Source organism: Peromyscus californicus, unplaced genomic scaffold, assembly GCF_007827085.1.
Source record: "Peromyscus californicus insignis strain IS unplaced genomic scaffold, ASM782708v3 Scaffold_6__1_contigs__length_162567912, whole genome shotgun sequence".
Classification (NCBI taxonomy): Eukaryota; Metazoa; Chordata; class Mammalia; order Rodentia; family Cricetidae; genus Peromyscus; species Peromyscus californicus.
This window is the reverse complement of record NW_026294584.1, coordinates 61,758,311-61,783,323: the sequence shown is the minus strand read 5'-3', so window position 1 is coordinate 61,783,323 and position 25,013 is coordinate 61,758,311. Positions and strand designations below refer to the sequence as shown.

The 25,013-nt window shown below is 43.2% G+C and overlaps 2 protein-coding genes across 2 annotated transcripts in view; one reads left to right on the top strand and one right to left on the bottom strand.

Annotated features, from left to right (window-relative positions):
* Positions 1-14,450, bottom strand: part of Galntl5 (polypeptide N-acetylgalactosaminyltransferase like 5) — a 44,447-nt gene extending 29,997 nt beyond the window's left edge. Inside the window, exons 1-3 of the mRNA XM_052719497.1 lie at positions 11,517-14,450; positions 8,266-8,383; positions 2,317-2,483 (exon numbers count right to left, since the gene is read on the bottom strand). Coding sequence (XP_052575457.1) covers positions 2,317-2,483; positions 8,266-8,383; positions 11,517-11,724 — 493 coding nt within the window. The 5' untranslated portion in view covers positions 11,725-14,450. The remainder of the gene's footprint in view (positions 1-2,316; positions 2,484-8,265; positions 8,384-11,516) is intronic.
* Prkag2 (protein kinase AMP-activated non-catalytic subunit gamma 2) overlaps positions 1-25,013 on the top strand; it is a 393,524-nt gene that overhangs the window by 31,578 nt on the left and 336,933 nt on the right. The window lies entirely within an intron of this gene.

The following is a 25,013-nucleotide window of genomic DNA, read 5'->3' as shown; positions in this document are numbered from 1 at the left end:
AAGAGCCACCTGCACCCATTCCCTCAAGCTAAGGAATCCCATTGGCATTGTCTGTGGCCATGTTCAGGAAAGACAGGTTTCAGTTCAAAATTTGTTATACAATTCATGATGAAGTCATTCTAAATTAGTGTAAGGAATATATTGATCTTGAGTTCCATTGGAACATAGCACCCCGTGTCCTGTGTTTGCAGTTCTGTATGAGTCCAAGGCTGATGTCAAGGAATGGAAGAGATGACTGTTCTGGCAGCACACTTGGGGTCCTGGACACCAGTAGTGACCCTCTTGGTCTCTTTTTAAGGGAACTAAAATACAAGATGTATATATAAGCAGGTCATTAGAGATCATGGACTGAATGTTTGTGTTCACCAGCTCCAAATGCATATGTCAAAACCACCAATGTGATATCATCTAGGAGTAGGGATTTGGGAAGTATTAGATCATGAGAATGGAATCCCCATGAATGGGACTTATATGAAGAGACCCAAGAGCTCACTTGATCCAAAGAGGATGGAGCAAAAGGGCATCAATCTAAAAAACAGAAAGAATGCTGTTACCAACAACCTGGTCTTGTTGGCACCCTGGTCTCAGATCAGTGTTTGTTGCTCAAGACACCTTGTCAAACTGACAAGAGACCACCATGTCTCTAGACTCTTGGTGCTATGCTGAAAGGCTGGCAGACATGATCACTCCTGGAACTGCATGCTGACTGTGGGATTTGTGAACTTCTGAGTAAGAAAGCAGAATTCTTCTGGCCAGTAGGCACATCTGCACCCTGCACCCAGCTTTACTGAGATTTCCTGCCCAGCAAGCTATAGACAGCTCAGCTCTACTGAGCAGATAAGGTAGTATGAGGGAAGGAAGAAGCACCCATCCCATGTACAAGACTCAGTTGGTGATGATTGCTATGGAAATGTTATGTGATAGGCATCTGGCCCATATCATATAACTTCCAAACACAGTAACATTAGCTTGGGTTATACCCAGAGCAACCTAGTGTCACTTCCACAGGGTGGCCTTCCTGGAATATCTTTTCTTCTCAGCATACCTTTTTGTCTTTCAAGTTCATCATAGACTAGCTTCTTAGTGGGTTGGGTGACTTTGCAGGCCTGAAATCTATCCAGTATTGACATCATTATCCAGGCACTCCTAGCTTGCCTAAGGTTGACACTCAGTTGTAAACAGACAATCAATTTCAAAGTCTAAGCATGGGTAACTAGACTTTGTTCTAGTATCCTTATTCTATCCTAAAAAGTAAGCATAGAGGAATTGTTACTTACTTGCAGTTGGTTGAGTTCTTTCTTGTGAAGTACCTAGCTTAGGTCATCTCCCTATTAAGCTCTCCATATTCATCCATTCATTCATTACTTATTTTTGAACAGGGTAGCTGTTCAGAATGTTCTCCTATAGCTCAGATTGGCTTTGAACTTACTTTGTAGCCAAGGATAACCTTGATCTCCTAATCCTCTACTTCCACTTCCTTGGTGCTGGGATTGGAGGTGCACACCACCACACCCAGTTTATGCAGTGTTGTGAATTGAATCCAAGGCTTTATATATGTTAGGCAAAATACTCTACCAGCTGAGCCACATAGACATAGCTCCCCGTGTTCTTGAGATAAAATTCCAAAAGTGCCTTTCATGAGTAGTCCCTTTTAAATAACTCCAGCTTTATGCCTTTCCCTGAATCCTTCCAACTCTGCACTCATACATAAACTTCATAAAATGCAGAAGTGTTTCATGCTCACCCTGTTTTGTCTCATTTTATGCCTTTAAAGTGCCATTTCTTTTATCTAAAACATTTTCTTCCTGGCCATTTGAGCAACCCTAGCCTACCTGTCCTCTTCCATTTAGATGGCACTTCTTTCTGAAGTGATCCCTAAAGACAAGGCAAGCCTCTGTGCTGACTTCATGGACCCATCATGACAGGATCTGGATCCATCTATCCTCTTCCATTTAGATGGCACTTCTTTCTGAAGTGATCCCTAAAGTCAAGGGAACCCCTTGTGCTGACTTCATGGACCCATCATGAAAGGGTCTGAGTCAATCTTTCCCACCATAAGCAATGAGTGCATCATTTTTGGCATTTCCCTCAACAGCTACCAGAAACATTCTCTGTGTAAAACATACAAGTACCAAGTCATGCATGATGAAGCATGCTCATGAATTCAGCACATTGAAGGTAGAGGCAAGAGGGTCAGGAGTTCAAGATGGGGCTAGCCTGGACTACATGAGACCATTTCCCCAATACAAAAACAAATCTCAAGTATCACTAGAGAAAAATGCCACCTTCCAAATAGACAGTCAATGTTTGTCTCACCAATTTCACTCATGTCATCAACCAAAATTATTTCTTCAAGGAAGTGGTGTGGAGTGAGATTCATCACACTAGACACTGTTCTAAGCAAGGTGTGAAATTCTTCATTATGAAAGCATATGATGATGCTGGCAGTGGGTAGAGTGAATGGGTAGCGTTTCTGATGACATCTGCAAGAAAATAGGGAGGGAGTTAGTCATCAAAAAAACCTCAAGTGTTCTAGGGCCTTCTTCAAATGCCAATCCTTACTTTTCCTTTCTTTAGTTAAGTGAACATTAGGACAATACAATGACAGTACATTAAAAAATTAAAAAAACCATACAAAAATTATGGTTGGGGATTTAGCTGAGTGGTAGAGCATTTGCCTAGCAAGGCCCTGGGTTCAGTCCTCAGCTGTGGGGAAAAAAATTAACAAGCAAAATGTCCTTAAATTTTTAAAAATTATTTTCATGTATATGTATATGTCTGCAGCTATGTGTGCATACACATGTGCATACAAGTGCCTGTGGAGGCAAGAAGAGGGCATCAGATACCCCAGAGCTGGAGTTAGAGGCAGTTGTGAGCTGCCTGATGTGAGTACTGGAAATCAAGCTCTGGTCCTCTGGAAGAGTAGTAAGCCATCTCTCCAGTCTGTCCTTAAATTCTTTAATTTTTTTTAACCTTTATTTATTTTGTTTTGTGCATGTGGGCATGTGAGATGGTAGTACAACTTACAGCCAGCTCTCTCCTTCCGCCATGTGGGCTTCAGTCTCATGTGGGGATCAAGCTCAGGTGTGCAGATGCCACCTTGCTAGCCCCATTTAAATTCTTTCGCTCTTCTCACACTTTGGAATTATTTTCCCCTTTATAATTTCTATTTCTTGACATTCCATCTTAGGTCTACTTTAAAGATAATATAAAACACAGATTATATCCATATATTGGTGTCTATTCTAAAAATGGTGGTCTAAATTCATGGAAAGGTAACTTCAAAGTAAATTTACTGTGCTGTATTCTTTGCTTTGGTTTCTGAGTTTTATTATTATATTTGTGACACCTGCTGTGGCCAAGAATTATAGTGGAATTGGTGGACTACATGTCCTTCAAGTACTGGCAAAAGGTCATACTACTTTTGTGTTAAACAAGTGAAAAACAGAAGTTCAGATCTAGTATATCATTGTTTGGAGTTAGCCTCAGCAAAAATAGAAGGGAGTGTATTGTGAGGTGACCCAAATACCTCTCATGACCTAGTTATAGGAAGACAGCTGGAATCTCAAGGAAATAATGGGATCAGAAGGCTGAGGGCCATCTGGACCGCTCTCCATCGCTCTGGCAATAGCATTGGGGTGATAATTAACAGTATCTCCAGCCTACCTCAAAGGTTAAGATTTAGTAAGTTCATAGGTAGTGATCTCAGTTCAGAACAGTGTCTGGCATGTATTAACTATCCTATACAAGGCTCAACTTGCAACCTGTAACCTGGCTTGTTTCTACTTCCTTAAAGCCACAGAGTGGGAAATGTCGGTATCAGCCTATCTTTGGGGTTTTGTTTTGTTTTTTTAGACATATCTAACCGTATAGCCTTGGTTGGCTTGGAACTTGCTATGTTGATCAGGTTGGCCTTGAACTTGCAGAGATCTGCCTGCCACTGCTTCTTAGGTGCTAAGATTAAAGGTGTGTAAAACCACACCCGCATCCAAGGATAAATCAGAAGGACTTTGTTTTTCCCATCAACAAAAATTCATTGGCTCATATTGGCTCAGTGGCCACTCTGGAGGTAATTAATTAGGGCCAGACAAGTGAGGTCAAAGGAATAAAGTCATCATTCCCACTGCAATTATGTGAAAGGGGAAATATTTCCTGGACGATTCCAGGGCAGGAGGGACTGGGGGGATGAGTCAACAGGAATTTTCGGTGTGTGTACCTGCAGGATAAACATGGATTGAAGGCATCTTGAAAGGAGAGTGTTTATCCTGACTAACATCATTAGCCCAGTGGGTGGTACTACAGAAAGTTCAGCTGCTGAATGGAAGCTGGCACCATGCTCAAAGAAACAGAAAACATGTGAGGTGGCAACCCGGCAAAATCTGGAGTGGTAGGTAAGCACACCATCTGCACCCAAATGGATATGACCCAAGAGCAGAGCAATAGAAGCCAGAATAAACATGGCGATTACATCACACTGAAAACCTGCACGGCAAAAGAAATCACCAACAGGATGAGTAGATAACCTTCAGAATAAGCAAAAATACTTGCAAACATGCATCTGACTAGGGATTGAGAGCCAGATTGTTTATCACTAGAGTCAAAAATTAGCAGAGTACTGTAACTAACTCAGTTAGTAGAGTACTCATCTAGTCCTGGTTAGATCTCAGGACCACATAAAACTGGGCATAGTGGTACACACTTGAAAAATGGAGGCAGGAGAATCAGAAGTTAGAAAACTTTCTTGGCTACATAGTGAGCTCAGAGCAAGCCAGGAATACATAAGACACTGTCTTTAAAAAAACAAAAAAAGAAAAGAAAAGAAAAGAAAGCAAGTAGTCAATGGGTATATTGAAAAATATACAATACAATAAAATATTCAATGCCACTATTAGGGAAATGCAAATTAAAACTATGATGAGATTGATGAGATTCCAACTCACATCTATTAAAATTGTCACTATCAAAATAATGAGAATGTGGAGGAAGATTAGCACAGCCATTGTGGAGGACAATATAACCCAACAACTCTGCTCTTAGATATACACTCAGGTGTAACCCAGCCTATATAAGAGATGTCTGCCCCTCACACTATTGAAGCATTATTCCTAGTAGTCGAGATATGATATCAACCAAAATGCTCATCAGCAGATGAATGAGTAAACTGTATACGCACAATGGAATGCTATTTAGCCTCAAAAAGTCAGGGGCAGGTAAGATGGTTCATTGGTAAAGGGACATGATGATCTGAGTTGATCCCTGGGCTCCACATAGGAAGAGTAGAGAACCTTTGACCTCCACACCAGCCTGTGGTAGTACATATGTATACCTGCATACACATACAATTAAATAAATAAATACAAATTTTAAAGATAGGAAATTCAGTTTTTCACACAATAAAGATAGACCTAGAGAAGCTGGAGTGAAAATGACACAGGAGGGCAAATCAGTCTTCCCCAGAGGCATGCACGCCAAATGGTTACCAACCCCAGTGGGTAAAAATGACACAGGAGGGCAAATCTGTCTTCCCCAGAGACATGCACGCCAAATGGTTATCCAACCCCAGTGGTCAGTCATGTATGTGTAAATATATGTGTGTATATGTACGTATGTATATATGTATGTGCGTATATATGTGCATATATATATATGTATATGCACACACATGCTAAAACACTAAACAGATTCATTAGATTGCTGCTGGAGATGATGCTTGGCCATTATTGGACAAATGACATCTTTCCATTAGTTGAAACTTCTAGTTCAACTTGCTGACTTGGGTATGTAGAAGAGCAAGGTGGTTGATGAAGGGTAGGCCAGGGGTGAGGAAGGAAGGTGGGAAATGCTTGGAGGCAACACAGAAGAGCCAAGGTAGGAGCCCCATTACACAGCACAGTGGTACAGTGACCCTGAAAACTGCTGAGAAAATGGATCTTAAATGTTTTCAGTATGTGAAAATGATAAGCATATGGTATTATACATGTTCTAATTTGCCTGATTTAGCCATTCCATAGTACACAAAATGTGCTCTGTACCACAGATATACAAATTTTACTTTTTAATTAAAAATTCAGATTAAAGAAATTAAGGCAAAGCTGGACAGTTGGCTCACTGGTTAAGAGTACTGGCTGGACTTCCAGAGGACTGGGTTTGAATCCCAGCATTCAGTCACAGCTGTCTATAACTTCAGTTCCAGGGAATCTGATGTTGTCTTCTAGCCCCAGGGAGCACCAGGCACAAAAATGGTATATATACATACATACATACATACATACATACATACATACATACATACATGCAGACAAAAACACCCATACACATAAAATAAAATAAACATAAATACATCTTTAAAAAAACAAAAAACAAGGCAAGTTGAGCTAGAAGTTCCAACTAATGATTTCTCCGATAATGGCCAAGCCTGCTCGATCTGTTTAGTGTCGGGTTTTTCTGTCTTTGTTTTTTTTTTTTTTTTTTTTTCCTGAGACAAGGTTTCTCTGGGTAGTCCTGGCTATCCTGGATCTTGCTCTGTAGACCAGGCTGGCCTTGAACTCACAGAGATCCGCCCGGCTCTGCCTCCCAAGTGCTGGGATTAAAGGCGTGCGCCACCACTGCCCTGCTGGGCTGTTTAGTGTCTTAGTGTGTGTGTGTGTGTGTGTGTGTGTGTGTGTGTGTGTGTGTGTGTGTGTGTGTACAAAACTGACCACTGGGGTTGGATAACCATTTGGGGTGCATATCTCTTGGGAAGACTCGTTCTCCCACTCTCGGTAGTTGTTAGCTGCCTGTAGCTCTTATCTAGGGATAAGGCCAATTTTGATTTCTCCTACCCATATTGATATGCCCCTGGCCTTTGTCATTGTTCAGATCTTGTTTTAAGCAGCCAATTTCAACTTTGTTTTTCCTAACTATGTGATGGAAGAAAAAAAAATATTTCCTAATTATGTGATGGAAGAAAGAAACCAAGGCAGTTATACTATTTTTAGATAAGATTTAGGGGAAAATAATAGCATGGGGAGAAATTCACAATTTACTAGAATTAAAATATTGATCTTTGGTTGTCTCGAAAAACCAAAAAAAAAAATATTGATCTTTGTGGTAGTTAAATCTTAATGATTTAAAGATTGTCCTTCAAATTAAATTAATACCATGTTTATAGTTTAAGGAAATTTAAATTCATTCACATTCTTTTTGTTTTGTATGGAGGGAAGGGAGACATGTAGCTGAGGATAAACTGGAACTTCTGTGATTCTCCTGCCTCCACCTCTAAACACTGAGATTACAGGCATTCACCACCACTCTTGGTTTATGTGGTGCTGGGAGCAAACTCTGGGCCTTGTGTGTGCCAGGCAAAAACTCCAACTGAACTACATCCCCAGGCCAAGTTTGTTTTCTTTAATATGACTCAATTACACTGTGTCATTATGTGCAAGCACTCCATCTCTTGAGTGTGCACAGTCATGAGTGGTGTTTGTGGCTTCACATGCTTGTGCTGTACACATATCACACAATATAGCAATATGGTCCACTCCCCAATTTCCTGGAATGTGGCATTACTAGAGAGTGTATCTTTTCCTTACCTTGAATATTTTTCTTTTAGCTAATGGGAATTGAAAATCTTTTCCAGGAAATGATTGGAACATAAATGATATTTAGGCATCAATAAACATGTTACTGAACAGATGAACCTCAAGAACATTGTGCTAAGTGAAATAAGTTAGTCCTCCAAAAGACAAATTCTGTATGCTCTGACTGTTGTGAGGCCTCTGGGGTGGTCAAATTCATAGACAGGCCTCTGGGGTGGTCAAATTCATAGACGCTCTAAGTTGATTGGGGGAGAGGAGGGGTGCAAAGTTTCAGTTCCGATGGTGCTGTGGTTGCTCACCACTGTGGCTGTGCATAATGTCGCTGAATTGTCCACTAGAAAATCGTTAACAGCAATTTTATATGCATTTTACCACGATAAACACAGATAACTGCAGACACAATGAAAATGAAGCAGACTATGAAGAAAAAGATAAGCAGATATCCAAAGCATTTTCTATTGGGAATTAATGCTTTGGCCAGAAGCCCTCACTTGTGACTGAGTAAAAACTTTCAAGGGATTTATTTAACTCTTAAAAACCTCTACAACACATTCTGCCAAGGGGGGAAGGTGGTCTTCACACCATAAACATCAGGATCTTGACATTGCCTGACTTAAAGTCCTAAGGAATTTGTACTACAAGATTTCTAATATGCTAAAATTAAAGTTTGGTTAGTGGAAGAACATACATTTTATCCCTGGAATCTGGCACCTCTCTCACGATGCCCAGTCTTCTACTGATAACAGCATTAAGTCCATATTGCTCAAATTCTTGGTGAAATTCTGGCTCTAAAAAGTCAATCTTATCTGCAAGAAAAGGTCATTTGAGTCACGTAAGTAAAAGCTTACTACTGCTGTGACACTGATGCAAGTAACAGAGCAGCGCTGTCTTGAATTTTTCTGAAACAGTCCTTTTCTTGGGCTCTAAACTACCCCCAGGCGACAAAGTTAAAGGTGAAAGCCCAGAGCATTTGCATAACCAAAGCAGACCTCATAGTTAAGTGTTGACACTTGGCCCTAATCGTGCTGCAGCAATCACTTTTCCTGTTGTTGAAGTGAGGGGTTATTTTGACACGTGGTTCTAGGAGAAGTCCCTTATAGAGGGGAAGGCGCTGTGGTGGCAAGGACCTAAAGCAGTCAGTCACATGGCATCTGCAGTCAGTGAGCAGAGGGCAGTGTGTTCAACTTGCTTACTTTTTCCTTTGTAGTCAGTCCAAGGAATGGTCACACACACACACACACACACACACACACACACACACACACACACACTCCATAAATGCCACACAGGGGTGAAACACAAGTAGTCACAGATAAAACATCATTAGCAAACTTCCAAGAGAATAAACTCATTCTCTCTAACCCAAGAAAGAGCTGGGGAAACGGGTAGCCTAAAAACAAGAAGAAGGCCGGGCGGTGGTGGCGCACGCCTTTAATCCCAGCATTCGGGAGGCAGAGGCAGGTGGATCTCTGTGAGTACGAGGCCAGCCTGGGCTACCAAGTGAGTCCCAGGAAAGGCGCAAAGCTACACAGAGAAACCCTGTCTCGAAAAACAAAAAAAAAAAAAAACAAAAAAAAAAAAAAAAAAAAAAACAAGAAGAAGAAAAAAAAAACCCAAAACTTTGCAAAACTTGCCTGGAGACCTTTCACCTCACCCTCACCCTGAGGAAGCAAACAGCAGGATCCCTCTTGCCCCACCTGGTGGTGTCCGTGCGGCCAAGCAGCGCCGAATCTTCCACTGGTCAGCAGCATGCAGTGGTCTCTATCACCCTCCTGGGTGGTGCAGGGAGAGTGCCGGGGAGGAGTTTAGGGCCTCACCTGGTGGAAACTGGTGATGCTGAGTCTCCCTGATGTGTTGTCAGTGGATTGTTGAGCCTCCAGCCCCCGTGACAGCACGATGGGGCAGGGGAGAGCCAGGTGGCAGTCTGTTTCCCCCTTCTCTCTCATGAGACCCAGTGGGGAGCTAAACAGTGTGAACCACAATAGTTGATTTCTTTGAACCTGGTGGCAGTGAGGACTGGAGGACTAGAGCCTTTTAACCCTGGTGTCAGTGGGGCACAAGGAGGGGAGGAGAGACAGGACTGGCTGACACTGTGCCCAGTGACAAGGGTATGAAAGTCACCGATCCATTTAAGTGGAAACAAAAGTGACCTGAATTCTTACATCACCTGTCTACCACAAGATGGTGTGCACATAGTGCTTTGGGCAGATGGGGCAGGGAGGGGCTTCTGGCACGAAGGATGATAGAACCACATCCTTACCTGTTCCTTCTAATAGAGGACAGAAAGGACCAATAGGAGCATTCTCACGTTCTATACTGAATGGCACACTTACACTCAATATTGCAGAAGGGAATCAGTGCTGACACACTGTTTATGGTCTGTTTGTTCTGAGGTAACTCTGTGCTAGGCCAGATGCCCCTGGAGGAGTACAAGATTGATACTAGAGCAACTAACTACATCCATTGTTTGCTTGAGCCCAGACATCCACAGAATGAGGGAAGAATGAAAGAGGTGACAGTGAGAAACAGGTGTAAAACTAATTCAAAAGTGTGGCCCACCTTAACCAGAATGGCACGACTGAGCTCCAAGTGACTGGCGGCCTCTGTCCCTGCCCACCTCCATGATTTGTTGGGTAGAGATGTAATGGAAGACAGACCTTTAGACTACTAATCCTCTCTCTCTCTCAGATTGCTGGTGCCTGAATAAAGTGAAGTATTAAGATTCAATCTCTGTCTTTGCTCACTGGCTTTTGTGAGTGACAGGCAGACACCACAATCCATTTTTGCTTCTAGTTGTACTACACCTCAGTGAAGGAGACCTGCTTGAAATCATGCTAAAGTGTCTCACAATATTTTTAATGTCCAGGATGAAATAGAAAATGTCATACCAAAAACTGAGAAAGTCCCAAATGGAATTCAAAAGGACAACCGATAGATGCTAACACTGAGTGAGCATCACTGCAGCAGCATCAGAAGCAGACAGAAAAGGGAGAGCTCAGCTAAGGGATGGAAAGGAAATGATAGGAATGGTGATTACAGTAATCTAAGTAGACTCAGGGCAACTCTAAGTAGTGGTTAAACTCCACAGAGGGCAGAGCCTGGGAACTTGAGGTCAGGTCAATCGGATTGGTGTGGTGTGAACAAGAGAGAGATGAACTAGAAAGAAAAAGATTCTCAGGGACCCATGACATAACTGAAGAGCTAACTCTGTATTGCAGGAGCTACAGAAGGAGAAGAGAGAAAGCAGGGGGCAGGGTATAGTGTGAGATCAGGGTAGGGATGCTGCAGAGGGGCCATTCTATGTCTTACTCTTCCATGATGCTGTCAGCAGTGCCCCAGAGCAATGCAGAGCCCAGGACACAGATCTGACTTGTAAGCCATTTATTATCTCTTTATTGTTCTCTTCATCTTTGGGGGCTTATTTTCTTAAACCAGACCATCACCTGTGTAAACATAAACACAAATCTTCCAACAGTGAGTGTTGGGGGAGAGCAAATTCCAAGAGGATATTGACATAGACTATCTCCAGATATGTTAAACTATGCAATGCCAGAACGGCCGTACGGCAGCGTGCAGAGGATGTGGAAGACACTGGTGGGTTCAGGCAACAGCTGCCCTTGAGGTTGATAGATGGGGAAGGACCAGTGGTGACATTTCTGTTGCACCTGTTGAAATTCATTCTGTGGAAAACAGAAAGCTGCCTGAGGCCAATATAGAAGATTACATAAAAATGAGAAATTGAGGTGGTACATGCATGTGTATATACCCCGTTGAATTCTGTGTATAATATATCCATATATGAAATATTGGCCTAAGGAGGGCGTTCTTTTACTCTTCCAAATACTGAATCTGTGATATGTTGAAAGTAGTTAATAGAAACAAATCAGTTTCTTCCTGGGCATAATTTTGGTTTTCCAGGTTCATCTGCATCAGACTTACCATGAATAACTTTCTGTTTGGGAGTTTCCTTTAAGTCATGGTTTTGCTGGTACACATTTTTTCCAAGTGAGCTAGCCTTGATAGGTTCCTGGGTTTTCTTCAGTGGTTTATTCTCTTGATTGTAGTGAAAATATGCCATTAACAGAGCAGTCCAGAGCCCGAAGGCCATGGATCCACATAATAAACACTGAGCTATGATAGTCTTCATTGTGGAGTGCACATTTTTAAATTCCAATTTTCCTAAACAAGATCATTGTAAGAGAAGCTGTATTAGATAACTTAGTGGTGTTTGAATCATCCATGTGGCTAAAATTCTGTTTTCAGTGTTTTAAAAACAATCACTTTGATACTTTTAGAATATATAAAGTTTATCTCTTTGCTGTCACAAAAATTCTTCCCACATATATCCATAGGATCAGCATCCGGATGGGTCAGTATGAAACAGGCAGCATAATTTAAAGTCTTCTTTGCCCTACCACTGAGTGGGGAGCTCAAGGAGAGAAGGAGATAACACAAAAGAGCATTATCCATCTCTTATGCCTGCCCAGCCCACTTGGAGAGATAGTGTAGCTCTCTAAAACTCTGACCAGACACCAGTCAGACTGAAATGTAAAAGCATGCCATGTTGTATGCTGAAGAGAGACATGAGCACGGTGGTCCACTGCTGAGGGGACCATAAATGGACTGAGTGGTTTGGGTTCTAACCAGTGATGGATGGATATGAACGCCTATCCTGAATGTCTCCATAGTGACATTGACATTCCCAGTCAAATACAACTAAAGCTTTTCTCAGCAGAATTGCTAAAATGAGGCTGTCCAATGGTGAAATCAATCAGCTAGAGCTGTCAGCAGCAGATTTTGAACCCATAGTGAGGAGCAGGAAGCGACCCTGAAGCTCACTGGCCAGCTAGCCTAGACAAATTACTGAACTTCAGGTTCAGTGAGAGGCCCTGTTTCAAAGGATAAACGAGGAAAGTGTCAGGGAATGATACCCAGCGTTGACCTCAGGCCTCAATACACATGAGTACTCACATGCATGTGCACCTCCCATGTGGACGGACAGAGAGAGAGAGAGAGAGAGAGAGAGAGAGAGAGAGAGAGAGAGAGAGAGAGAGAGAGAGAGAGAGAGAAGCAGGGCATAGTGTGTTTTGCAGAACATGATGAATAGTGTTCCTGCTTATGGTCACTCATATGCAGTAGATGCTTGGGGAGACCTGTGAGCAGATGATGTACACAGTGTCCAGCAGCTCCAGCCTGCCAAGAGGAAAATGCAGAACCTGCTGCATTCTTAGTGCTGGCTTCTGAGAAGTCCTGCAGCACATGTGGCAGACTCAGATCAGCAGAACCTGGTGATGCACATGGAGCATTTATGATACTACTGTATATTAAGAGATTTCTTTCAATGGCAGTGGTCTCCCATGCGTGTGTCTGTATCGTCTTTTTGACTCAACTGTGAATAAAAACAAAGCTAAACACTTTTGTTATTGTAGGTTGGGGGCATAAATACAAGTAAGGTTTTTTGTTATTTTTGTTTTGTTTTAGACAGGGTCTCATGTAGTTCAGGTTGGCCTCAAACTCACTTTGTAGCCAAGGATGACCTTGAGCTTTTGATTCTTCTGAGTGCTGAGATTACAGGAATGGGTTACCATGCCTGGTTTTATATGGTACTGGGGACCAAACCCAGTACTAGAAAAAGCATGCTAGAAAAAGTCTACCAACTGAACCACATCCAGAGCCAAGGCAGATGAGATTTTCACAGTACTTTCAAGACAAGGTTATTGGCCGTGAGCTCACATTTTGGAAGGAGACAGGCGATCACAGCCTGAGTTGGAAGTGCGAGGGCTATGAAGCAGAAGCAGGTTGAGCGGCTGCTTGAGCAGCTCAGGGTAGGAGTGAGCAGGGCCTTGGCAAGTCCATGCACTTGTAACCAGAAGAGGGGTGCTTTCACCCCAGTGCACAGGAAAGTCCAGGCAGGATCAATGAACTACAGAGGCACAGCCCATGGGAGAGCTGCTCTAAAAGGAGATGGGCCCAGGGGAAGACTAATATGCTGAGGCTCTAGGTCAGTGGTTCTCAACCTTCCATAACACTTAACACATAACACATAACTATAATTGAATTACTGTTCATGAATTGTAATGTATGCAGGACATCTGATATGCAACCCCCAAAGGGGCTGTGACCCATAGGTTGAAAACCACTGTTGTAGAGCTTTCCACAAATGCTAGTTCCTCTGCAGATACCTGCTCCAATACTCAGACTGTCCAATAGCTTTTTTGTCCTGCTTTTCAATTGGAATGGAATGCTGATATGGACTGAATCACAACTCTCCAAAATCATGTCAAATCATTAACCACAATGTGACCATTTTTGTGAAAGAGGTCATTTTTAATCTTTTAATTTTAACCTCCTTTAGGGAAGTGATTAAGATGAAATGAGCTCATAGGATGGGTCCTGATCCTGTAGGACTGGTGACCTTAGAAGATAGCCAGGAAACATGTGCAGAGAAAAGGACATGTGAGGGTTGGTCAAGAAGGGGGCCATTTGTGAGTCAAGAAGAGAGGCTTTACGTGGAGCCCACCCTGCCAATGCCTCGACCTTGTACTTCTAGCTGTGAGAAAATAAATTCCTAGTGTTAGCCAGACACTCTGTGATGTTTTGTTCTGCTTGCCCATGTGGACTGATGCATATGCCAAGGATTGACCAAGGCATTTGAGGAAAACTTTCAGAAAGGGAAAAAAAAAAATGTGTGGAGAGCCACAAAAGAGGAACAACCTGAAACTTGCAAAATACTGAAACTGAGAAATCAAGGAAAGCACACTCAAAGAATTAGAAAAAGGACAACAGAGAAGAAAAAGGGACAGTTGAAATTTAAATTGTGCCTGTCACAGTTAGCAAAATCAGCAGAAGATTGAAAAATAGAAGGGGTTTTCTGGAAAGTACAGCAAAATGACAGAGTAAGGGACAATCTCAGGACGGACATGCTTTTTTTTTTTTTTTAAAGATTTATTTGTTTATTATGTACACAATTTTCTGTCTGCATGTTTGCCTGCAGGCCAGAAGAGGGCATCAGATCTCATTACAGATGTTATGAGCTGCCATGTGGTTGCTGGGAATTGAACGCAGGGCCTCTGAAAGAATAGTCTATGCTCTTAACCTCTGAGCCATCTCTCCAGCCCTGGGATTGGACATTCTTACAGTAGCATCTAACTAGCAAGGAATTCCAGAAAGCTGTGGAAGAAGTGGAGGGGAGGAGATGATCACATCAACAAAGAACACAGATTGGCCGGTGCAGCAGATGGGAATGTCTCAGGAGAGCTGACCTTCATGGAGGATGACATCAAACTTCTCAGTGGCAACACTAAATTCAGAAAGATTCTAGAGAATGCCTACAAATTCATAATTAGATAATATCAATCCAAGATTTTACAACTAGTCAAAACCTAATCAAGAGCAGAATAAACATGTTTGTAGATATCAAATAACTCAGAAAAGCACTTTCCATGTTCTTTTCTTCTTCCTCCTCCTCCTCCTCCTCCTCCTCCTCCTCCTCCTCCTCCTCCTCCTCCTCTTCTTCCTCCTCCTTCAGTGGGGATACATGTGAATTATAAATGCCAACAAGGAAAAAGCAAAAGGAGAATACAAACATGTACACACACACACACACACACACACACACACACACACACACACACACGTATAAATACCACAAAATCATAAAGCTTTACAATGTAAGACAGGCTGAAGAGCTAGCTCAGTGTGCAGAGCACTTGCTGTTCAAGCATGAGGCCTGAGTTTGAATCCTTAGAACCCATGTAAAGCTGGACACTGTACTGCACACATGTAATCTCAGTGCACCTGTCGAAGAGGGGAGGCAGAAATGGGGGAACTCATCTAGGCCAGCATATGCAGTGGTGGACACAAAAAGACTGTACCAAACAAGGTTGAAGGCAAGGACTAACACCTCACATTGCCTTCTGGCCTTCATACACCTGCCATGGCATGTACACCTGAATTCATAAACACACACACACTCACACTCACACACTTAGGGCTAGGGAGATGGCTTAACAGGTCAAGTGCACGCTTTGTGAGCATGAAACCTCAGGCTCAGTCCCTGGCACCCCGCCCAAAACCCAGGTGCATCAGGACTGGAGCTCTGGCTCACTAGGAGCACTGGCTGCTCTTGCTGAGGACCTGGATTTGGTTCCCAGTACCCACACTACGACTCACAGTCATCTGTAATTTCAGTGCAAGGGGGATCTGACGCCCTCTTCTGGCCTCTTAGGGCACTGGGCATAATTAATATGCATACATTCAGGTAAAACAATCACACACATAAAATAAATCTTAAAAGAAAAAGAAAAGAAAGAAAAAGGCTGGGTACAGCAGCATGCACTTGCAATACCAATACCAGAGTTGGAGAGAGAAAGGCAGTCTAGCCAGTCAGTGAGCTGCAGGCTCCGTGAGCCTTGTCTCAGGAAACAAGGGAGTTAGCTGTCCATGCTCCAGTGAAGAGTCTTCCACTCGTGCTCATCCAGGCAGCATAATTAAACTCAGTGGGTGACACACACAAGATAGATTTGTGAGGAGGACAGAAACGTGTTACAAAGAAGAGGGTTTCAACAGGAGGGAAGGGAGGATGGAAGAGGATACTGGAAGGGAAACTAACTAAAACCCATCACGTACATACAGGAAGCTGTCAAAGAATTAATGTGTGCGTGTATGTGTATGTAGTGAAACTTTCCCCAACCAACGATTATAAAATGAGAATATCCATCCCAGACCTTATCAGCATACCTTATTTTTTCATTTTTTATTTATTTGGTTTGGCTTGATTTTTTTCCAGATAGGGTTTCTTTGTGTAGCCCTGGCTGTCCTGGAACTCACTCTGTAGACCAGGCTGGTTGCGAACTCACAGAGATCCACCTGTCTCTGCCTTCAGGTGCTGGGATTAAAGACGCGAGCCCCCACTACCCAGCTATCAGCATACTTTATTAAAGGGGCCTTGCCAGAGTTCCCTTTCCTGTAGTGGTTACTGTTGTCAACTCTACAGGATCTAGGGTCACTGGAGAGAGAAGCCTCTCAGTGTTGTCATGAGGGATTATCTAGATTAGCTTCACTGAGGTGGAAACATCACCCTAAATATAGGGACACCATTCCATTGGCCGGGGCCCAGGTGAATAAGAGAGGAAAAGCTTGAACATAGGAGTTCATTCTACTTCTTGGCTGCAAACGCCAGATGCCCAGCCACCTCCATCTCTGCCACTGTGCTGTCCTGCTTTTGCCTTTAGGAAGGATTCTAGCCCTCAAACGATAAGCTAAAATAAACCCTAACTCCCTTCAAAACAAATGTAAAAAAATTTAAAAATACGATGAAGTCATTGGAAAGACATCAATGTAAAGATACATGTGGGCACACATCCCCTCCCCACATAAATGTGAGATCTTAGAATCAGGAGAGCATGACCTTGCTTTTGATTGATGTCATGACTAATTTTTCTGAAAATAATAATAATACTTTATAATAATGCTTTATCTTCCTGATACTGATCTATAGACAGAACCTATAACCTCATACTTTAAAGGCTTTTCCCTCCATTAATTTTTTAAAATAAATGTTAAGAGCACACACAAGTATATCACAGATTCCCTTTTTTTAGGAGCTGGAGCCTACACAGTATCTTTCTTCCAGAAGTGAGGCATAGCCAGACTGGTGACCACCTTCTCTGTGGTAATCAGTTCACCTCAGTACTGCTCCCTAGAGTCTGTGTTAACCCAGGTCCAGTAGATTACTGCTCTCCTTGATCTAGGTGCCCGGACTTCCTGAGTACCTTTGTTCCCTTATCCCTTATCCTTATCCCTTTGTTCCCTTTTCTCCTTACTTGTCAATGAGGTTACCACTCTGGCAGCTTCGAAAGCAAGTCATTTGCCAAGCAGAGTCATAAGTGAAATCAGGTCTGTGAATGATGGAAAGATGTACTTTTTCTAGATGGTGCTGGATCGTGCTGGGTTGCTTACAGTAGCAGAGTGTTTAACATGCCACCACAGGCTGCCTCTCAGAACCCAGTGACATCACACAGGGCATTGTTGGCTCCCAGAGGCCCCTGTCAGGAAGCCTAGCAAGCAGTTGGAACCCAGGAAGCTGGAGTCCAAGAGGCCTAGCATAACTACTGGCTGAATGTCCTCGCCTCAGCTGAGGAGACAGAAAGGCTCGTGAGAGTCAAGGTCAACGCTGAGGGGGATGGAGGCTTGGCCTCATGTTAGCTCTTGTGAAAGAAGAGTAAAAAAACAGCTGTCCTCCAGAATACCTCAAGAAACTGAAATAGGAGATCAGGGGCCAACTGAACGCCTTTAATTTTGACTCTCTGTTGCTCAACATTTAGATGGCAGTACACAAGGTCAGCCAGACTTGTGAAATTCCTTCTTCAGGAGTCTGAGTGGATCAGACCCCTCCCCCAAAAGGATGACTTGGTGGTTGGATTGGAAGCACACACCTGTGTCAGCTCACTAGAAGAAGGGTGTGCTGGGCCTTTTTAGACACTTCTCTGGAGCGTGCATGAAGTCCTTGATGACCCCCAGCATAAATCTGGATGCTCATTTGTAGCACAAAACTTAGATCGTTTTATTAATAAAAACAAACCTGGAGCCAGGTATTGGGGCGAATGCTGGAAGATCAGAGAAGCAGAACAAGCCACAGCCACCTCACCTGGCCAATTCCTCAGCTGATCCTGTTTCCTCAGACTGGATGCCTCCGAGTCCTCATCCAGAATGAATCTCAGCTGAACTGTGCTGCTCAAAAGCCTAAAATCTTAACCAGGTTCTAGCTCCTCGTCCTCACACCTTAAATACCTTTCTGCTTCCTGCCATCACTTCCTGGGATTAAAGGCTCACTTCTTGGGATTAAAGGCATGAGTCACCATGCCTGTTTCCAGTGTGGCTTTAAACTCACAGAGATCTGGATGGATCTCTGCCTTCCAAGTGATAGGATTAAAGGCTTGTGTGCCACCATTTTCTGGCTTCTATATCTAGTGGCTCTTCTGTTCTCTGACCCCAGATAAGTTTACTAGGGTGCACAATATTTTGGGGAACACAATACCACCACATTCGTTTGCACAGGCTGGATGGGAAGGTGCTTCTCTGTCATTTAGCAGTGATATTAATGTGAAGAATATTTGAATGAGCTGAGGAATGGCTCATTTGGGAAACTGCCTGCCTCACAAACATGAGGATCTGAGTTTGAAACCCTAGCATGCAGGTAAAAACCAGTCATGGCAGTGCATGCCTGAGACCCTAGCATAGGAGAGGCAGAGGCAGGAGAATCCTGGGGACTTGCTACCCAGACAATCTACCTAAATTGGTAAGCTCCAGGTTCAGTGAGAAACCTTGCCTCAAAAAAAAAAAAAAAAAAAAAAAAGGTGGAGAATGGTGAAGACACCACACACCAACCTTCATATACACATACATGCACACATGTGCATCCATACCTGACTGTACACATATATCCTTAAAATACATGTGTGTGCACACACACAGCTTAGGGATTAGAGATGTAGCTCAATAGTAGTGTTTTCCTAGCATGCAATTTGATCCATAGCTATGAAAAAAAAGGCATTTTTATTCTCAGTATCCCTAAACTGGGAATTATGCAAAAGCCCACCAAGAGTGGAAAGGATAGGGCCTGTGGATATAGCTCAGTTGACAGAGTGCCTACCTAACAAGCATGAAGTCCTTGGTTCTATCCCAGCAACACAGAAACCAGGCACAATGGCACAGGCTCATAATCCCAGCAGAGGTGGAAGCAGGAGGACCGGAAACTCAAGATCATTTTTGATTACATAGAAGATTGAGAGACCCTGTCACAAAAGGAAGAAAATGAGTGGAATGGATAGTTGTACTATTCTTATGCATTGGACTATGAGACAGCAGTGGAAATAGACAAGCTATGGGTGTGTATGATAGCAGGAATGCACCTCAGACACAGCATCATACCAAGACTCAGGATGCATGATGCTGTTGCCATGACATTGAAGAAGGTACCAAACTGATCTATAGTGAGAGCAGTCAGAGAAATGGTTACCTCTGGGGTGAGAGTGCCGTAGGTGTGTGGCGAAGGATGGGCTGTTTGGTACTACTCTTGACTTGGTGAAGGCATCATGATACTCATGGACTGCTCAAGGTTTTCACACTTCAAATATTCTCAAAGAATTAATGGGGAAAAGTCCACCCAGCTTCTGGTTTGGGTTAATAAGTAAAGTCTTTCTGAGAAAAAGGCAAGGCACCAGAGTAGTTCAAGGACAAGAGACAGGACTTGTGTTGGGAGGATAACTTACACAGCACAAAACTCACCCTCAAAGCAGAGCAGTAGATTTCAGAATATTCACAAGAGTCCTGCGAACATGGCAAACTTTGCAGTATTTTCATGAGTTCAGAAAGAGGCTCCATAAGAAGTAGCAGTCTTGGGCCAGAGAGACCTCTCAGCTGGTAAAGTGCCTCCCCTGCAAGCGCCAAGAACTGCACTCAGATCCTCTGAACCCGCTCACAAAGCTGCACCTCTGGCAGCCACTAACTGCCAGCGGCTGCTCCACTTTCTGGCTGTGGGGATTTGCCTTCTCTGGGTAATGAGTCATACAATATATAGCGTTTTTGTGTGGCTGCTTTCACTTACATAATGTGTTTTTAAAAATTATAACTGTCTGTTTATTCGCATGTGCCATAATGTTGGTCAGAAGTCAGTTCTCTTCTTCCACCACGTGGGTCCTGGGGGTTGGAGTCAGGTTGTCAGACTTGGTGACAATTACAATTATGTTTATCCACTGATCATCTCACTGGCTCATCATCACCTTTTCAAGGTTAGTCCACATTGAAGCATGAATCAGCACCTCATTCCCTTTTATGGCTGAGTAACTGTTGTATACAAATACTACAATGTAGTCATCAGTTTTTCAGTTGGGAAGTATTTATGTCACTTGTGTTTGGGCCTTAATAAATAAAGCTGCTATGAATATTCATGCATACATTTTTTGGTGAACATGTGGTTTCAACTCTTTTGAATATATGACTATGAGTAGAATTGCATGTAGTAATGCTGTTTAATTTTTTGAGAGGAAACTAATTTATTAACAGTCCTTCCATAAACTGGCCTACAGATTTCAGATTTGCCTCACCAGTCCCTACAACTGCATGCACAGCTGATTCCTGGCAGTATATTTCTTAATACATATCTCTATTTGGTCTTGTAGTTCTCAGAAGCATACATGCATATACCTATGTAAATTCCTTTTAAAATATAGAGCCCAGAAAGTTCCCACGTGTCCCTTTTTTGTCAATCTTTGGAGTTCAAAGTTTCTTCATGCACTGTTACTTTGTCTATTGTGGCATAACCAAATAGCAGCATGAGACATGAGCTTTACTTTTGTTTTGTATAACAACCAGTTGTTTTGTTGGTGGATACCCTGCTAAGGCTGCCACAGTAAGACACCAAACTCGGTGGTCAAACAGTGTGGAACTGATCGTTCTGTTACTTCCAGCGCCAGAAACCCAAGACCAAGCTGTCACCAGAGTTGATTCACCTGAGATCTGTCTCCATCCTTACCCAAAAAGTAACTTGGCCTTCAGCAGTTATTTTCTTATTGTTCTCTTCCCCACCCCCATCTTACGAAGAAGATAACTGAAATAATGAACTTGTTCTGTTTGTCTTTGCTGCTGCCCTCTTCAACCCCTCCCTGTCTGTAAACCGACCTCCTCCACTCAGCCCACGGGAACACTTACTCTGTGTCTATGGGATAAAATGTTGGCCAACTCTAATACAAAGTAAGTCCAATTATGTAGTAAATCTTTCCCACAGAGGTGGAGTGGGTGTGGTAGTGCACACCTAGTTTCCCAGCGTGCAGGAGATAGAGTCATGAGGATTAGAAGTCCAGAGTTATAGTTGACTAACTGCATAGTGTGTTTGAGGTCAGCATAAGCTACATTGGACCCTGTTTCAAAGTGTGTGTGTTGCGGGGGAGGCATCATGCAGGAATGGTGGTGCACACCTTTAATCTCAGCTCTCAGGAGATAGGCAATGTGGCTCTCTGTGAGTTTGAAGCCAGTCTGATTAAATTGTGAGACCCTGTCTCAGCAACAACAAAAGTAAGTGTGTGTGTGTGTGTGCTGTGTGTGTGTGTGTGTGTGTGCGTGTGTGCGTGCGTGTGTGCGTGTGCGTGTGCCTACGCATTGGGGGGCAGTACTGGAGAGATGGTTCATCAGTTTTTGCTTACTGCTCTTCTAGAGGACCCAAGTTATGTTCTCAGCACCCATGTCAGGCAGTTCACAACTGTCTTAACTCCAGCTCCAGTAGATCTGATGCTCTCCCATTCTGGCCTCCAAAGACACCTGCACACATGGCATACATACACATAAATAAAAATAAATATTTAAAAAATGTTAACAATCAATCAATGTCTTAGTTCAGGCTCCTTCCAATCAGCCCGGCTTGGTCCACCTCTGCAAAAGTTCTGATTCTGTCTGATGCATTGCTTCAAAGACAAAGGCTTGATCTCCTTGTGTTCTCAGTTTTCCTTCTCACCTTCAAGTTCCCCCAAATGCTAGTGGCCAGCACCAACCTGTGCTCTTCCTTACTTAAAAACTCCATGGAGGGGATGGAGAGATGGTTCAGTGGTTAAGAGCACTGTCTGCTCCTTTAGAGGACCTGGGTTTGACTCTCAGCACTCATATGGTGGTTCATAACCATCTGTAACTCCAATTCCAGGGTATCTGGTATCCTCTTTTGGCTTCTGTGGGTGCTAGGCACATGCATGTTGTAAATATACACATGTAGCTAAAACACCCATACACATAAAATAGTAATAAAATATTTGGAATAAAACTCTATGGAGAATCCATTTTCTATCCACGCTGGTCATCCAACCATTCAAACTTTCTGTTGTCACCCATCGTTTGGGATCTGGTCATACAGGTGGTCTTTCCCCTCTAACTGTATAGTGACCCTTTCCTGCAGAAGTGGCTGTTATCTCAGGAAACTCACATTCAAGGATGTAACATGAAAGGCATTCCCTGACATGAATGGCTGCCTGTCTTCAAGAGTGGGCCCATGCCTGGGTTGGGTGGGGATGGGAAAGAGAGTATAGTGGTAGATGTCAGGCAGAAAGAAGCCAAACCAAAGAAAGCCATTACTGATTTGCAAAGTGGACTTTGGATGCCAGTGGAATTTTGCAGGGCTCCTGAGTGGAACGTGATGCTGCTGAGGGAAATGTGAACTTTGCTCACCTCCACACTTTGGTAACTGGAACAACTGGATGAGATGCACGTCAGGAGGTTGTTGGACTTCTGCTGTGTGGACATTTTTGTTCTATTCATACTTCAGCCACCACATAGCCCTTGCTCCTTCTCTCCATTCAGTAATTCAGAACACCAATTCAGAGCCATGGGACTCTTTCCAAACTGCAGCTCCTAAGAACTAAATAAGTCCTTCCACTTCTGCAGCTCCTGAGTTTGGATAGATGAAGAGTGTTTGCTATGGTTTAGAAGTAAAACATCTTCTATGGGCTCATGTTTGAACACTTGGTCCCCAGTTGGTGGTGCCGTTTGGGGAGACTGTGAAACCTTTGGGAGGTGGACCTGGCTAGAGCAAGTGGATCTCCGGTGGGTGGGCACTGAGGCTTATGGTCACTCCTGACCTAACTTCCTGCCCTGCCCTGGTCTGGAGAGATGTGAACAAGCAGCTTAACACTCCCACTGCCACAGCCTCCTGCCACACTGCCTTCCCCACCATGAGCGACTACGCCCTCAAACCCCAAGCCCCAGCCATTCCTCCATCAGATTGCTTCTTGTCCGGCATTTGGTCATTACACTGAAAAAAGTCACTAGTGCGATACCCAAGAAGGAGGACTTTGAGAGACCGTGTAGTGATTGCTTCTCTCTGAAACTAGACTCTGTTCATCGGACGTAGACTGCAACCCTTAGGGCAAGGCAAGAGAGTTTGTACACAATGGTGAGGCATGACCATTTGAAGGTAGGAGTGTTTTTATCTTTAAGTACCTTCTCTGTGCTATCTCGTTGAACTAACTAATGGCACTTGGTACTGAGTGGTGAGATTCGCTCTTCCCTAAATACAGAAAAAAGTCTGTAGTCATGCTCAAGCCATGACTGCAGGGGAAAGGCTTTTTTTTTTTTAATGAAACAAAAAACTTTTTTTTCTTTTCATGGATTTGTTCATTTGTTTGTTTCAGGGAGAAGTTTATTATAAATTCTTAGGCGAGAAAAGAGAGTCATGCCATTCGAATTAAGCGTGGATGCCAGCTACATGACAGACAAGAGACACATGCTTGCAGAGGGAGCCTTAGAGGAAGAGTAGAAAAGGCCAGAGTACTAGGGAAGAAACTTGAGTGTTAGCCAGCATCTGAAAGAAGACAGAAGAGAAGAAAAAGGGAAAGTTACACCTTTCCACCTCATAGGGCTTATAGGGAGTGCCAAGATGTTATGTGCTTGCATGGTTTATATTCTAGAACTCTGACTAGGGACAACAGAACGAAGAAATCACACACACACACACACACACACACACACACACACACACACACACACACACACACACACGACTGGGACTAGGTGTCCTAGGCTCTCCAATGGAGAAGGCAAGGCACAGAAGCTCAGCGTGTTTATTATATATAACTGAACTGAGAGACAGGTTATTGCACTTACAGATGAACAAGGCAGCAAGCTTAGCTAACCTCAGTAGGAGCAGTCTCTGTAGGGGAGCAGTCATCAGACTACAAACTTCTGGGAGTTAGGAGAGAGAGACAGAGAGACAGAGAGAGAGAGAGCGCAATGGTGAACATTTCTGCACACTGTCAACATTCACACTCAGACCAGAGGAAGGCTTTGCTATCTCTGAGCCTCACCTGAGGAAGGATTTGCCATGTCCATCAGACTGAGGCATTGACCATGCCCATGTCAAACAATACACATTGACTCAGGACTTCACTTGGCTCCTCCACCCCACAAGATACATTTTTTTTTATTTAATTCCCATGAATGGATTTGGACAAATGAAGCCAGTTCTCCTAGATAATTAATACCAAAATTATGGTGGGTAGATGTTAATCAGTAGCTTCTCAAGTGAACAGGCAGTTTTGTCTGCAGTTAATGACAACCCAGAAAACTTTGGTTCTGGCATGAGATGCTCGAGATCATCTCATGTAGACCCCAGGGCTCAGTCATCCACTCAGAATATCAGTGACTTAATGAGAGGCAGTCTGCTTGAAGACTTTTGATGATAGCTTAGTTCCATGCCAAAGAGTAATCTTTTCAGGCAGCACTCTGAGAACCAGATGGATGCAAGGAAGTAGGTGGAGACGATAAGCAAGTTTCTGGGATCATCCCTGATGACATTTGTAAAAAGTAAACAGGCTATTAGCCTGTGGGAGCTGCTGTAGTGGAAAGGACCAAATAAAACTTAGATGAACCCCAAAGGTCTTCTGGAATGGAATCACA